The 15,347-nt window shown below is 49.0% G+C and overlaps 1 protein-coding gene across 3 annotated transcripts in view; it reads left to right on the top strand.

The window, feature by feature from the left end:
* Positions 1 to 15,347, top strand: part of LOC105469102 (sidekick cell adhesion molecule 2) — a 309,641-nt gene that overhangs the window by 169,274 nt on the left and 125,020 nt on the right. For all 3 annotated transcript variants that reach the window (XM_071083534.1, XM_011719697.3, XM_011719696.3), the window contains exon 3: positions 1,821 to 1,927. In XM_071083534.1, coding sequence (XP_070939635.1) covers positions 1,821 to 1,927 — 107 coding nt within the window. The remainder of the gene's footprint in view (positions 1 to 1,820; positions 1,928 to 15,347) is intronic.

The raw sequence follows: 15,347 nt of genomic DNA, 5'->3' as shown, positions 1-15,347 counted from the left end.
AAGTTTTTTAAATGACTTTATGCTGAGATGAGGGGTTTTTGTCATCTCAGAAATGTCCTTTTTAAACTAAATGCTAACCATTTCTGTTGATTTTTCTCTTCCTGGCACTTTTTAATATTATCCCTTTTTAAATGTTTTTGTTGTTGTTGCCTGATTATTTCTCTGTTTGCCTTCTGGTTGGTTTGTTTTAATAATCTTGGCAAAGCAAGAAGCTCACCGTCTCATGTTGGTCTCACTTTTTTAAGTGTCACTGGTTCATGATATTCAATAGGCTGGGAACTGCTGTGTGAAATGAAGAAATGTATGATAAGTACTTAATACAGTGTCTGATGGAGAGATGGTGCTCCGGAAGGGGTGGTGGTTGTTTCATTCTTGGGAAGATGATGATGATGACAGGCCCTAGCCAGATCTCATCTATTAATAAAACAAAACTGGCCTCTCCTGGGAATAAGGCTGCTGCATCCCAGGGTTGGCACACCTAGAGATACCCTAGAGGCAAGCGTCAAGGAACTTGTCCACCACGTCAGCTGGGCAAACCCTAGAATACCCACGAATTGGGGAGAGACATCCTAGGACATTCCTTCTTCCTCTGAGGGTCCTGTGAGACCATTGCCTAGGGATGGTAAAGGTGACCAACAAGGGTGAACCAGGGGAACTAGCCCCTGGTCCCCAGTCCCCTCCATGCACTCCTGTCCCACTGTCAGAAGCTCCTCTCACTGACCTGCCTCCTCCTTGCCTCTCAGCCAGGTGAGTGCACATACATCTGCTCCCAACTGCCTGCCCGCCAGTGCCAGAGTCTGCTGCTCTGTGGGTAACAAGTGTTTCTGGAGCGGGCTTTCAAGGGGCCAGCCTGGAGTCCCACATCCTGTCCCCAGAGCCCACAGAACACTGGCCTGTCTTGTTCAGAAGGCTCTGCCCAACCCTGCCAGCCCAAAAGCAGCAGTGGAGCTATATTATTAGTCCGTTTTCATGCTGCTGATAAAGACATACCTGAGACTGGGCAATTTACAAAAGAAAGAGTTTAATGGACTCACAGTTCCATGTGGCTGGGGAGCCCTTACAATCATGGCAGAAGGCAAGGAGGAGCAAGTCACATCTTACATGGATGGCAGCAGGCAAAGAGAGAGGACTTGTGCGGGGAAGCTCCCCCTCATAAAACCATCAGATCATGAGACTTATTCACTATCAGGAGAACAACATGGAAAGACCCACTCCCATGATTCAATTATCTCACACCGGGTTCCTCCCACAACACTTGGGAATTATGGAAGCTACAAGATGAGATTTGGGTGGGGACACAGAGCCAAACCATATCAGGGGCTGTCTGTAATTTTAAGGAAGGAATGATACTGAGCATTTGGGAAAACATGTAAATTTCCCTGTCTCTGTCACCTCCATCCATTTCAACTAATATTTATAGCACAGTCCTGTGCAAGGACAAAAAAAAAAAAAAAAAAAAAAATACCCCACCTTTGTCAGTCATGTGAGTCACAGGTGAGGGAGAGAAGCTGCTTCCAATAGAGCTGACACAGCCCTAGGATCAGGGTCAAGGATTTGGGTGCAGCACCTTCTGTGCTTGGAGAAGTGCAGGCTAATTCCCAGGCGACTGAGTAAAGGCCTCATTGGCTTTAGGAGGAACGCTCCTATTTATTGATAAAGACCTTTGTGTGATCCTATGACATGGCCAGAGAGTCAAGAGTTCCCTGGTACTCTTATTCCAAAAGAGTGTGACCTGGCAACCTCTGACCTCTGAGCCCAGTCTGACCTCTGTACCCCTGCAGCTGCCTGACTTGCTCACTGGCTGTCTCATCTGTCCGTAGATACATGATCACCAGCCTGGACCGCACCCACGCTGGCTTCTACCGTTGCATCGTGCGGAACCGAATGGGCGCCCTGCTGCAGCGGCAAACCGAGGTCCAGGTGGCCTGTGAGTACAATGGGGACCCGGGGGCAGGGGGGAGCTGTGCTGCCAGGGTGGCACCCACCAGCCACATCCTGGGCAGAGCCAGATCCCATCATGGTCATCAATACCCAGAGTGCCCACAGTGCCCCTTCCAGCCAGCGACCTCATTTTACGGTTGGTAGAACCAAGGCCCAGAGAGGTAGCAGGCCCTCTCCAAGGTCATGCAACTGTAAGTATCATGCAAATCTGCTGACCCTGGTGACCCCACAACATGTCCTGAGAGCCAAGAGCTCCCTGGTGCTTTTCATTCATTTTAGACAAGGGTGGCTGCGTCTGTGTCCTTTAAATGGTACCAGCTGATTTGTGTTTCAAAAAAGGGCCTTGCACCTGCTTCAAGTGTCTCCTCTGTCGTCCACCTCACACCTGGGAAGGGGCATCTTCAGAATGGCCACTCTGAGCCTCTCCAGCTACAACCCTCTTCTCAGCAGACTTCCCAGGGCCTCCATGACTTTTGTTTTGTTTTTGTTTTTGTTTCGAGATGGAGTCTCGCTCTGTCATCCAGACTGGAGTGCAGTGGTGCAATCTTGGCTCACTGCAACCTCCGCTTCCACGTTCAAGCGATTCTCCTGCTTCAGCCTCCCAAGTAGCTGGGATTACAGGCATGTGCCACCACAGTCAGCTAATTTTTTGTATTTTTGGTAGATAGGATTTCACCATGTTGGCCAGGCTGGTCTCCAACTCCTGACCTCAAGTGATCTGCCCACCTCAGCCTCCCAAAGTGCTGGGATTACAGGTGTGAGCCACCATGCCCAGTATGACTTTTATTTTCCATCCTCCAACTTGCTCAATCCTGACGCGATAACAGCCTGGGAGTCCCTGTGATCTTCCAGGGGTGCTGGGAGGTGCCTCATGGTGAGTGCTGAAACTCCAAGAGGAAGGGGAGAGTGAGGAATGAATCAGGGTTCACAGAAAGGCTGGGGGGCAGAGAGTGAAGTAGGAGGCCCTCACCAAGCCTTTGTGCATAATGGCCTTCTCCCCAGTGCCGCCAATTCTAGAGGATCTCCCTCCGATAAGGAAGGGAAGACAGCTTCAGAAGAACCCCAGGGCATCTCAGGGGCCAGGGTCCTAGAGCACCAACCAACACTCTTCCCCCAGGACCCAGTGTCCCCTTCCCAGCCCTGTCCCCGCTTCCTCAAATATCTGCTGTCTTCTAGAAATGAGGCTCATTATGGGCTGTTTCATTCTGTGTTTTCCTAGGAGGAGAATTGGTACTGTGGGACATGAGAGGGTGGCAATCCTTAGAGAGGCCTGAATTTTTTTTAAGGTACCCTCTCATCTGGAGCACATGGGGGCATGCTTCTAAATTAGCACAGGAGAGAGCTTGCTACTTAAAGAGAAGTGCAGGAGAGAAATCTAAAAGAAAATCTCAAGTGAGGCAAAGAGTGTTTATGATAATTACGGAAAACAACCGTAATCAAAAGTGGAGGATGGATTGTCCCCATAAATCAGCACTAACGGCAACTCAGCTTACTCCAAGGAGCAGAAAAAGCCCTGAATTAAAGTGACGGATCTCAGGCAGCTGTCAGCCGGCTGGAGGGCTCTCTGGGAGCTTCGCTTAGTCAGTGCTGAGAGTCCAGGGGGCAGGGAGAAGCTGTGGCTGAGGCTCCAGAGACTGCATGTGTGTGTGCATGAGTGTGTGCCAATGTGTATGCATGGGTATTGTGCAAATGTCTGTGTCCGGGTTGGTTGGCCTTTTTGTTCACATGTGTCTGGGAAAGAATGAGTGTGTATATGTGCAGGTGTGTGCACAAGGATATTTGTGTGTGTGTGTGTGTTTGCATGCATGCATGGGTGCTTGGGTATATGTTTCTGTTGCCAGTCTGCCTCTCACCTGTGTATTTGAGAGAACATGTGTGTTGTAAGCATGAGTGTGAGTGGGTGCAAATGTATACCCTTGCATTGCATGTATCCATGTGTGTGCATTCGAGTATGTGCAAGTGTGTGCACGTACACGTATTGGTTATCTGTGCAGATGTGCGTGTCTGGAGTAACCTGCCTCTTTGTTTACCTGTGTGTGGGCCAGAACCTGTGCGTGTGTGTGCGCTCACAGTTGCAGATGCCATCCAGGATGCCATTTAGTCCAGGCCGTGGGGTGGGGGTAGGCGGTAAGTTCCAAGCCCTTGGCTCATAGGAGACAGTAGAAACGTTCTGGAGTTGAGAGCCCCTGAGATGAAATGACACAGCCTCCCCGGGGTTGGCTCTGCCAATCAAAGAGAGAAAGGAAGGGAGGTCAGGGTTTCTGTGGCTGAAATGCTTCTTTCCTTGGCTGTGATAGGAATCCCTGAGCCCAGACTCAGCTCCTTGACCCCCCTCCTTACGCAAACTCCTTCCCACATACGCACAAACCCAGTGTGGGGGGAACTCCCTCCACACCAGGCCAGACACATGTGTGGTCCCTTCCCCTGGACCCACAGGTGTCCTTCTGCCTTCACACTGGGAGACGGGTGTGACCAGGCCCATCTGCAGGGTGAGCAAGCAGGGAGCACTGATCACAGGCAAAGGTCCTGGCATTTCGTGAGTGCTGCAGAGAAGGGCTCAGACAGACCTGGGCCCTGCCCTCTGGGCACTTCCAGGCCATGAGAAGCAGATGGAAGGGGACTTGTGCTGCCTGACACCCTGACACCTGCCTGACACTTCTGCCCAGGCACAGACCCTGGGGATGGGGGTACCCTGAGCTTCCCCTTCCCCACACTGCAGGTTCAAAGGGCCCTGGACCACACTGGGTGATGCTGGCAGTGATGACCCTCAGTGGCAGTGACATATGGGGACCTCACTCAAGAGGGAGCTTCTGAGATCCAGGGAGTTGCTGAGCTCCAGGGCGACAGTGAAAGGGCTTTGCAGGTAGTGCCTTACAGTGTTGGCAGGCTGGAGGCTCATCACCATGACAGGCAGTTTGGCTTAATAAAAAGAGTGGACTGGCCAGGTGCGGTGGCTCACACCTGTAATCCCGGCACTTTGGGAGGCCAAGGCAGGCGAATCACAAGGTCAGGAGTTTGAGACCAGCCTGGCCAAAATGGCGAAACCCCGTCTCTACTAAGAATACAAAAATTAGCCGGGCATGGTGGCGTGTGCCTGTAATCCCGGCTACTCAGGAGGCTGAAGCGGGAGAATCGCATGAACCCAGAAGGGAGAGGTTGCCGTGAGCCAAGATCACACCACTGCACTCCAGCCTGGGTGAAAGAGGGAGACTCCATTTCAAAAATAAAAAATAAAAATAAGGCCAGGCACAGTGGCTCACGCCTGTAATCCTAGGACTTTGGGAGGCCGAGGCAGGCAAATCACAAGGTCAGGAGATTGAGACCATCCTGGCTAACATGGTGAAACCCCGTTTCTACTAAAAATACCAAAAAACAAAAACAAAAAAACAAAAAATTAGCTGGGTATGCTGGCATGTGCCTGTAGTCCCAGTTACTTAGGAGGCTGAGGCAGGAGAATTGCTTGAACCTGGGAGGTAGAGGTTGCAGTGAACTGAGATTGTACCACTGCACTCCAGCCTGGGTGGCAGAATGAGACTCCATCTCAAAAATAAATAAATAAAATAAAATAAATAAAAAGGGTGGACTTTGGAGTCAGACAGATCACATTCACATCCTTGCTCTGTCCTGGATTGCTGTGTGACCCCAGGGAAGTGGCTGGACCTCTCTGAGCCTCACCCCAGCTCAGGTTCTTCATCCATAAAATGTATTACTAATATCAACCTCCTAGGCTCATTGGAAGGATTTATTGAGCTCATATGTGCCAAAGCGCCTAGCCAGCTCCCACACGGTGCACCCTGAGTCAGTGGGAGCGACTGCTGCAGTTAATAATCTATATTATCACTTTAAGGAAGTAGAGAAGCCGCCACAGAGCAGAATAGCCTTCAGCAAATGCTGTCCCAGCAAAATGCAGCACCTTCCCTGGTGCCATCCTGCCAGCCAGGCTCTGCCCCCTCCACTACCTCAGTGGGATTCCTGCCCTGTTCCGGCAGCCCCCTCAAAGCCCCAGAGCTCCAGGTGCCCCCAGACATGGTTAAGACCGTGAATGTCACTGAGTTCCACCAGGGCCATGCTGTGCTGCCAAGCTGTGCACATGTGGGTAAGGTTCCTGGCACAGGAATGGGACACCTTGGAGTGGCTGAACGGGGAGCAGAGGGAGAGACGCAGGTTAACCTCCCGCTGTCCACCAGCTGCAGCTCCCTGAAACCAGCGTTGGGAAGCTGCTTCTGCCACTGCACACGGCTTTGCAGGTGTGAAGCTGTTTCCTCCATAATGTTGTAAAGTGGGAACCACAGTCCACAGCCCTTTGGGCCCTAAAGCCGGGAAGTTATAGAAGCCCTAGAAAGTCCTTCTGGCCCTTGAGAGGAACGCAGTTCCTGACGAGCTGAGGAAGGTTTCACCCAGCCAGGACGGGAAGGAGAGAAGCACATGTCCCCCATGCAGGCCCTTGCTGGACACACTGGCCTCATCCCAGAGGGGCCGCCCTCTCTAGCTGTAGAAGCTGAAGACTCCTCTGTCCTAGCCCCACTTCCCTGGGATTCTGGGCCTAGGGAAACACAGCACTTGGCAAAACCATTCTCACTCACAACAGTGCTCGTCCTGAGGGTCACTGTGCTGGGAAGGGCACAGTGGTTCTCGTCCCAGTCTGCGGAGTACAAGTCCCCATCTCCATGTTGCAGATGAGGAAACCGAGGCTCAGCCGGGTGACACACCTTGTCTACGTCACACAGTTAGGAAAAACCTGGATTTGAACCCATGACTGGTTGATTCCAAAACAGCCCCCCACTCAGCTGCTTGAGGACAAGAAGAGAAAAATCAAAATTGGGTGTGTGGGAGGAGGGTGAGGGTGAGCTGCTGGGGTCAGAGTTCAGACAGAATCAGGGACAGCCCTGGGCTGTAATAATCCATGTCCAAATGGCTCTGCAAACGCACGCGGTCTCCCACCTAGGGTGAATGTCTAACGCCAGTGGGTAGAGTGGGGTAGGCTTTACCAGCCACATCGTTTTCCTTGCTCTCGGCAGGGTGAGTAGATGCAAAGTACCTACACAGAGCTCCAGGGTTCTTCTGTGTGCTGGGCACGGCCCTTGTGCCTGAAATAACGGCATGTCGTGGGGATGGAGGTCCGAAAGCGTGGATTCTAGCCCCAACCAAGGCACTGACGAGCTTGGAACTTTGGGCACCTCCCTTCCGCTCTCTGGGCCTCAGTTTTCCTATCTGTAAAATGAGATCCATTTCAGTTCTGATGTTAATAAGGTTAAAGTGACCTTCAGGGTCATGACCATGGGGCCCAGCCTGGAGAGAATTGTCCCCCAAAGAAGCCCAGAGCTGCCCCATCCTGATACAGAGCCTAAGGGGGCTTCCTCGGAGCTTCTAGAACAACCCATCCTGCTGTGCCATTGTGTAAATGTCTTTCTTCTGTGGGCTCCCAAGACAGGTCTGAGAGGTTAGAAGGCAAATCGTTTGAGGAACAAAAGAGGGGCAAACTGGGGCTCAGAGAGGTTGCAGAATACCCCACAGTTCCCATTCCACAGCTGGCAGTTCCACCCTCTACCATCTTCTGCCTGGCAGGGTGTAGCCATGGCCCCAGCTGTGAGCCCTGGGTTTAAATCCCGACTCACCTCCCACAAGTGACCTTAGGCAAGTTACTTCTCTGTGCCGTTGGTTTTCATTGTGTAAAAAAGGATGCCACTATGAGTACCTACTTACGTGAGTGGTTGAAAGGATTAACGAATCAACGCACACAAACCATTGCGATGGGTTCCCAGACTGGACGGCACTCAGGGAGAAATAGACTTTAGGTCAGACGGGAAAGGTGTCCTGGAAGAAACAACCTTCTTGAATCTGTCTACCTAAGTAGATACACGCCTAGCCACCCTCTCTACCCCTGCTCTCCAGGGCTGGACTAGGCTGGGGCAAACCAGGCCCTGAGGGTGCCCAATTTAAGGAGGTGCTCATTCTCAAGTGCTCACCCCATACTTGCATGACCCCAAGAGTGGGTGCCTCCTTAAATCTTTCACCCTCAGCACTTTAGTCCCATCTCCCTACCCCAGTCCTGAGGCCCTCCCGGGATTCTGCGCTTCAGGCCTGCTGCAGCTGCCTGTCTGCCTATCCGTCTGTCTCCTTACACACACGCAGATGGCACACAGTTCTGAGAGGGGGCGGGGTATGGTCACTTCTCCCAAATGCCCCTCCCTCCTTGGCTGTTCATGCCTCCTGGGGTGACAAGGACTTCTCCTGGGGCCCTAAGCAGCCAGTTCTCCGATCACGGAGCCAGATCATGGAGCCAGGCTGGACGACCTCTGGCACCCAGCCCCCTTCCCAAAGAGGACTGTGAATTGGGTTCTAATGAGAAATTAATAAGGCAGCTGTGCTAACAACTAATGATAATGGCAAAGTCGTTAAAAAAGGATTCTTTACATGTTTTTAATTACAGCAATTAAGGGGAAGTCAATAAAACATCTTCCCCCCTCCCCAGCCCCTTCCTGTCCCCACCCGGAGTCTCTTCTTTGTATTTTTTAGTCACCATAAATTTCCTGCATTCAGCATGTGGGATGAATGATTGAGAGGGTTGGGAGAGCCTTCCAGAGGCGACAGAGGCCCTTGAGCCAGCGTTTCACCACATCCGGGTCCTGAGGGCATCTCTGTGTTCTTCTCACCTGGGCGAGACCTCCTGATCCCTTTCCCCAGCCCTCATCTGTGGGGCTCAGACTTGAAACCATCCACTCCAGCACCAAACCCACGCACGCACCCACCCACAGCAGGGCAGAGCGCCTGCCCCATCCTGGGAGGCTGGCCAGCTTCCTTCCTACCAGGCGGCTTGGCAGCCACTCCTGCAAAAGACAATTGGAGGGGAACAAGCCTGCTGTCACGTGGGCTAGGGGTAATCCTAAAATGCCACCCGTATGCCTGTTTCTCTTCATTTTCAATCTGAAGTGTGGGTGTTGAATGCAGGATGCTTAGGGGCCAGGTGACAGTTCCTGATAACATCATCATGTCTTTCTGGAGCACTCATGTTACCTGAGTATTCAAATCACTCAGGAGACAATTATCATTGCTGCACACCCCCATATGCCAAGCACTGTTCCAGGCAGTGGGGACATAATGAGAGACAAACCCAAGACACACATCTCTCGAAGAAAGTAGCAAGAGAAACAAAAGTTACAAGGTGAATATATAATATATAGGTTATAGATAAGGTCCATGACAAAAACTAAAGTGTTCTAAGGAGAGATGAAGCTGGGCGAGAGGTTCAGAGGATGGGACGTGGGTCTTATTTGATATGATGGTAGACGATGGCCATTGGGAGAGGGTGACATGGACTAGAGTCTCAAAGGAAGGTTGTGGGGCATGAACCATGCAGACAGAGGAGGAGATCATTCCAGGTCAGAACAGCAGGTGCAAAGGCCCTGAGGCAGATGTGGATGTCTGAGGCCAGGTAGTTGAAGTGGAGTGGGGAAGCAGAAAGTGGAAGACAGTAAGGCTGGAAGGTGACACCTTGGGGACAGATCCCAGCATTCTAAGCTGTGGTCAGTGCTTTGGATGTGTATTAGTCTGCTCTCAAGCTGCTAATAAAGACATGCCCAAGACTAGGTAATTTATAAGGAAAGAGGTTTAATTGACTCACAGTTCCATATGTCTAGAGAGGCCTCGTCATCATGGTGAATGAGGAGCAACGTCACGTCTTACATAGCGGCAGGCAAGAGGGCTTATGCAGGGGAATTTCCACTCATCATCAGATCTCGTGAGAACTCACTATCACGAGAACGGTATGGGGGAACCACTCCCATGGTCCAATTATCTCTGCCTGGTCCTACCCTTGACACATGGGGATTATTACAATTCAAGGTGAGATTTGGGTGGGGACACAAATCCAAACCGTATCACGATGCTACTCAGAATGAGAGAGAAGTCATGGGTGACTGGGGGCAGAGGCATGAAGTGATCTGAAGTGAGCAGCTTTGTTTCCATGATAAACAACACATGAAACCACAACAAAGTACCATTCCGTGCCCACCAGGTTGGCAGAAACCAGAGTCTAACAACGCCAAGTGTTGGTGGAAACTCACATGGCTGCTGGTGTCAAGTTGGTAAATTGATACCAATTGGAGTTTATGCAAACGTTGTTAGTAAAATGAATGTGTGTATAACGCCACAACCCACAATTCCATTTCTAGGTGCAGAGCTTAGAGATTCTCTTAGCCTTTGTGAGACTGCTTTTGGCAGGACAAGCAAAGCACCAAAAGCAAACCAAGTGTGATCCATGGAATTCCATCCAGCCATGAAAATGACTCAATGAAGGGCAAGGACCAGGATGGAGCCCCTCCAGAAAAAATGTTGCACAAAAGTGCAAATCACAGAAGACTACATACAGAATAATCCCAGGTGTAAAATGTTTAAAAACAGACTACACTGACCACAAATTGTTTAAGGTTGCACTAGGAAAGGAAACATGAAAGGAAAGCAAAGCTGCATGGCCTCAATATTCAGGAGAAAAATCACCTGGTGTGGGGGAGCGGAGGAGATCCGGGGTAGGGGAAAGGTATTGTTAGTGTTCTAGGCCTTCAGCTGGGAGGTAGGTGTAGGAGTGTTTATTTTATTCTTCTTTAAACTATACATATAATTATATTTGCTCTTTTGTATGCATGACATATTTCATGATTTTAAAATGTTTTTAAAATAAACACATAAAAGCAGGAAATATATTCTGAAGTGGAATGCACACTTTACAAGGCCTTTTAAGATATGACAAAGACATCAGAATAATTTTTAGCACCTTCTACTGTGCCCCAGGCCTGCACTTCTTTGCTCTTGGGGGAATTTCTTGAGAATGTTGGATCAGCCCTGCAGGGCATAACACGGCACATTAGCAAGCAGGTACCTCGGGGAGTCAGTGTGGCAAGCCCTTAACTGTTTTTGCCTTAGTGTGAATGAGTTTTCCCAGGGGATCCTGGGGCCTCAGCCTCCGTCATCACCATCATTGTCTCCACCCTCCCTTCTTGCCTCTAGCCTGCACCCCTGCACTGTCTGGCTGAACCGACCCCCTCTTAGCAGCCTCTTGCTGCTGTGGTTCAGTGCATACACGGCTGTGTGGGTGGGGCATACACACACACATATGTATGTATGGATACGTTCACCCATGGCCTGCTCAACAAGGAGCTCCCTGGGCAGATCCAAGAAGCACATTGGACAAACTACAATGGAAAGACTGTGGGGGCCGTGGAGTCTGAGAACCACAGTGAGGTGGGAAGATGTTGGAGTGGAGAGGTGGAGGAAAGGTGCAACTGCAGAACCTGGACCAAGGCCAGCTGTGCCCTGCCTGCTTCCATCCACCTCACCATACAAACTTATGTACATGCATACATACAACCATCCTTCCACCACACATACATACATGCATGCATGCAAACATGTACATACATTTGTCCCATGATATAGGCATATATATGTAAACATGCATACACACAACCACCCATCTCACCATACAAACATGCATGCATACAAACATATAAAACCATCCCACCACACATGCATCATACATGTAAGCATGCATGCATATGTGTAAACATGCATATATATAAACCATCCCACCAAATGCATCCATATATGGACATCCCACCATAAATATATTCATACATGTAAACATACATGCATACAACCATCTATTCCACCATAAAACATATGTACATGCATACATACATTCCACTGCATATGCACACATGCACATAAACACACAACCATGCATCCCACCGTACAAACATACATACATGTAAATGTACATACATACAACCATCTCTCCCACCATAGACACTTGTACATACATAACCATCCCACTATACATGTACACATATATGTAAACATACATACAACTATACATCCCACCAAACATGCATGCATGCAATCATGTATAAACCATCCATCCCACCATACATGCCCACATTCATGTAAATATGCACATAAGCAACCATCTATCACATACAAATATGCATGCATACATACAAACACACATGCAACCATTATCCCACAGCATGTGCATGCATGCATGTAAACATGCATGCATATGTAACCATCCCACCAATAATACATGCATATATGTAAACATACAACCATCCATCCCATCATACAAACATGTACATACAAACATAGCTACATACAACCATCCATCCCACCATATAAACGTACATGCATACATGCAAACACACCATCCATCCCACCATCCAAATATACAGACACACATGTAAGCATATATACATACAATAGCCATACTACTATACAAATGTACATACAACCATCCGTTCCTCTGCCCTTCCTCCATTCATCCACCCATCCCTCCGTCTATTCTTCCATTCTTTCCTCCATTCACCCATTCACCCATACAACCTTCTACCCCTCCATCCATCCATCCAAACATCCATCCATCCACTGAACAAATCCATGGCACTGCCCCACTGGCCTTCTTTTATTTCCTCTGTGAATCCCTCCTCTCCTACCTCTGAGCCATCACACACTTCCCCTCTCATTCCCATGTACACCCCTAGGGAATACCTACTCAGCTTAACAAAAGCCTTGCCTATCTCCCAGTCTAAAGTAGTTCCTCCTGCTATTCCTCTCATGAAGAACCTCATTCCATCCTTTTCAACAGTTGTCATAGACATCACCAAACGTTTGCTTGTGGGTTGATTCACTTATTACTTTCTCCCTGACCAGACTGGAAGCTCCAAGAGGGCAGGCATTAGGTCTTTCTTCAGTGCCTACCCCAGAGCCTACCTGGCCCACAGTAGGGGATCCATAGGGAAGTGGTGAATGCCGGCATTGAGTGAATTTAGAAAGTACTGTGTGCAGGGCACAGGCCCAGATGTCTTGTCGGGATTTGCTTCTGAATGTGACTGCCTCTCAAGGCCTAGCATGTATAGAAAGAGATAAAGAATGTGTATGCAGGATTGCAATGCAGGATGCAACTCAGGAAGGAGGCAGGGAGGGACAACATGGGGAGGGCCAGGGTGAACATGGACTGGGCCTGGCCCTCAGTGCTCACAGCTGCATAAGCCACTCGATCTCCATGAGCCTTCATTTCCTCACTGGCAAAATGGAGCTAATAAAACTAGAGAGGAGAAAGAAACACTATTACCATAAAATTGCTTTAAATTGTTCAAATACATCTTCTGAGTTCTGTGAAAAGTTTTTTAAGTAGATAAAATTATTTTAAGAACTGAAATCAATGTGATTCATTGATGTAATTTTTTTATAGACAGAGCCAAGTAATGGAAATTAATAAAAACTAAAAATGTATATTTGTTTAAATTGAGCTTGTCATGTTATTGTAAGGATTAAATGAGATAATGCATGGGAAATCTACCTAGAAAGAAGTTCGGGGTAGGGTAAGTGCTCAACCGCTCTGTTTTTGAATTCTATTTGAATGGTTTTGGGTAAACCTCATTGAGGAGGTGATGTTTAAACTAAACTGTGAAAAATGTGTAGGCTTCCAATATTTTAACACTACAAATATTAGATACAATTTTTTAACATTTTTCTCTACTCTTCTAGTTTCTATGGCTATGTAACAAATTACCCCAAAACATAAAGGTATACTGCAATCATTTATCATGTTCACAGATCCTGTGACTCTAGAATCTGGACAGAGAATAGCAAGGGCAGCTTGACTGTATGCTGGGATGACTGAGGCCTCAGCTGGGGCTCGGTCTGGGGCTGAAGGCTGGGGCTGAAGTCCTCTCAGGGCACACCTGTTTGTTCACATGTCCAGCGTTGATGCTGGCTGTCATCTGGGGACCTCAGTTCCTCTCTATGTGGGCTGCTCCCACGTCTGCTTCAGCTAGATTGAGCTTCCTCACAACATGGTGGCTGGATTCTAAGGGCGAGTATGAAGAGTGAGAGCCAGGTGGCAGCTGTATCCTTTCAATGACCTAGTCTTAAAAGTCACACGGCATCACTTCCTGCACATTCTACTGGTCAAATAGTCACAGGCTCCCTAGATTCAAGGGGAAGGGACCTACGCCCCATCTGTCAGAGAGAGGAATGTCCATCACTTGTAAAAAGAGCATGTGAATAGTAGCAATATTGATGCAGCCATCCTTGGAGAGACACAGCCTGACATACACATATCATCTCATGAAATAACACAACCTATGAGGAGGGAGCCCTTCTTAACTCCATTTTATAGAAGAGGAAATTAAGGCTTGATGAAGTCAAAAGTTTTGCCCTGGCTGGGCACAGTGGCTTATGCCTGTAATCCCAAAGCTTTGGGAGACTGAGGTGAGAGTTTTACGCCAGGAGTTCATGACCAGCCTGGGCAACATAGCGAGACTGTCTCTACAGAAAAAAAAAAAAAAGAAAGAAAAAGAAATTTACCCAGCATCGTGGCTAATGAGTAACAGAACAACAGAACTAGGATTTGAAGTCAGGTATAAAAACTCCAAAGCCATTACCATTACATACACTGCCTACCAAGTGTAGAACAAGGAAGCCAACAGCAGATTTGATCTTTTGAAACACTTAATTGACTACATCCTTCCAGGATACTGTAGAATCATGGTGCCTTGGTGACTCTTGGCTTGCTCTGGTGGCATTCCAGGCAGTGGCCTAGCCAAAATACAGGCTGTGGGGTGGGAGGTGGCAGGACATGGTATGGGCATGAAGGCAAGAAAGGTTGTCTGGGGTCAGATTAGGGAAGAACCTTGAGTCAAGGCCAGGGAATTTAGACTTTCCCAGGGCAGTGAGGAGTTCCCAGAGGCTCCAAGAAAAACTAATCAAGAACAGTGTGTAAGATGGACAGGAGGGAATCTGGAGGTGGGAGGCATGCCCAGGGTCTGTGCAGCTGGAGTAAGGGCCAGCCCATTGACAAGGCTGGAGGAACCAGAAGGCCCTTGGTAAATTACAGTAATGTCCCAGAGGAGGAGTCGAAAGGCTTGGCGGGGGCAGGAAAGGAAAGCACCACCAAAGTCTCCAGAGGTTTGAGCTTAGGTAATTGGGTTTGCAGGGCATGAGGGGAGTTTTTTTGCTTTAATTTTTGTTTTCTCTGAGATGGAATTTCGCTCTTGTTGCACCAGGCTGGAGTGCAATGGCCAGATCTCGGCTCACTGCTCACTGCAACCTCCGCCTCCCGGGTTCAAGGGATTCTCCTACCTCAGCCTCCCGAGTAGCTGGGATTACAGGCATGTGCCACCACGCTCGGCTACTTTTTGTATTATTAGTAGAGACGGGGTTTCACCATGTTGGCCAGGGTTGTCTCGAACTCCTGACCTCATGATCTGCCTGCCTCAGCCTCCCAAAGTGCTGGGATTACAGGCGCGAGCCACCATGCCCAGCCGAAGGGAGATTTTAACAGAACTTAGGATGCAAGGAGAGCTTGGCAAGGAGGTGACGGAGGGCTCTCCTTGGAGAAATGCCCAATAGAC

The sequence above is a fragment of the Macaca nemestrina genome, chromosome 17 (genome assembly GCF_043159975.1).
Source record: "Macaca nemestrina isolate mMacNem1 chromosome 17, mMacNem.hap1, whole genome shotgun sequence".
NCBI classification, from domain to species: domain Eukaryota; kingdom Metazoa; phylum Chordata; class Mammalia; order Primates; family Cercopithecidae; genus Macaca; species Macaca nemestrina.
The sequence above is the reverse complement of the archived record's forward strand: the minus strand, read 5'-3'. Positions and strand labels throughout refer to the sequence as shown.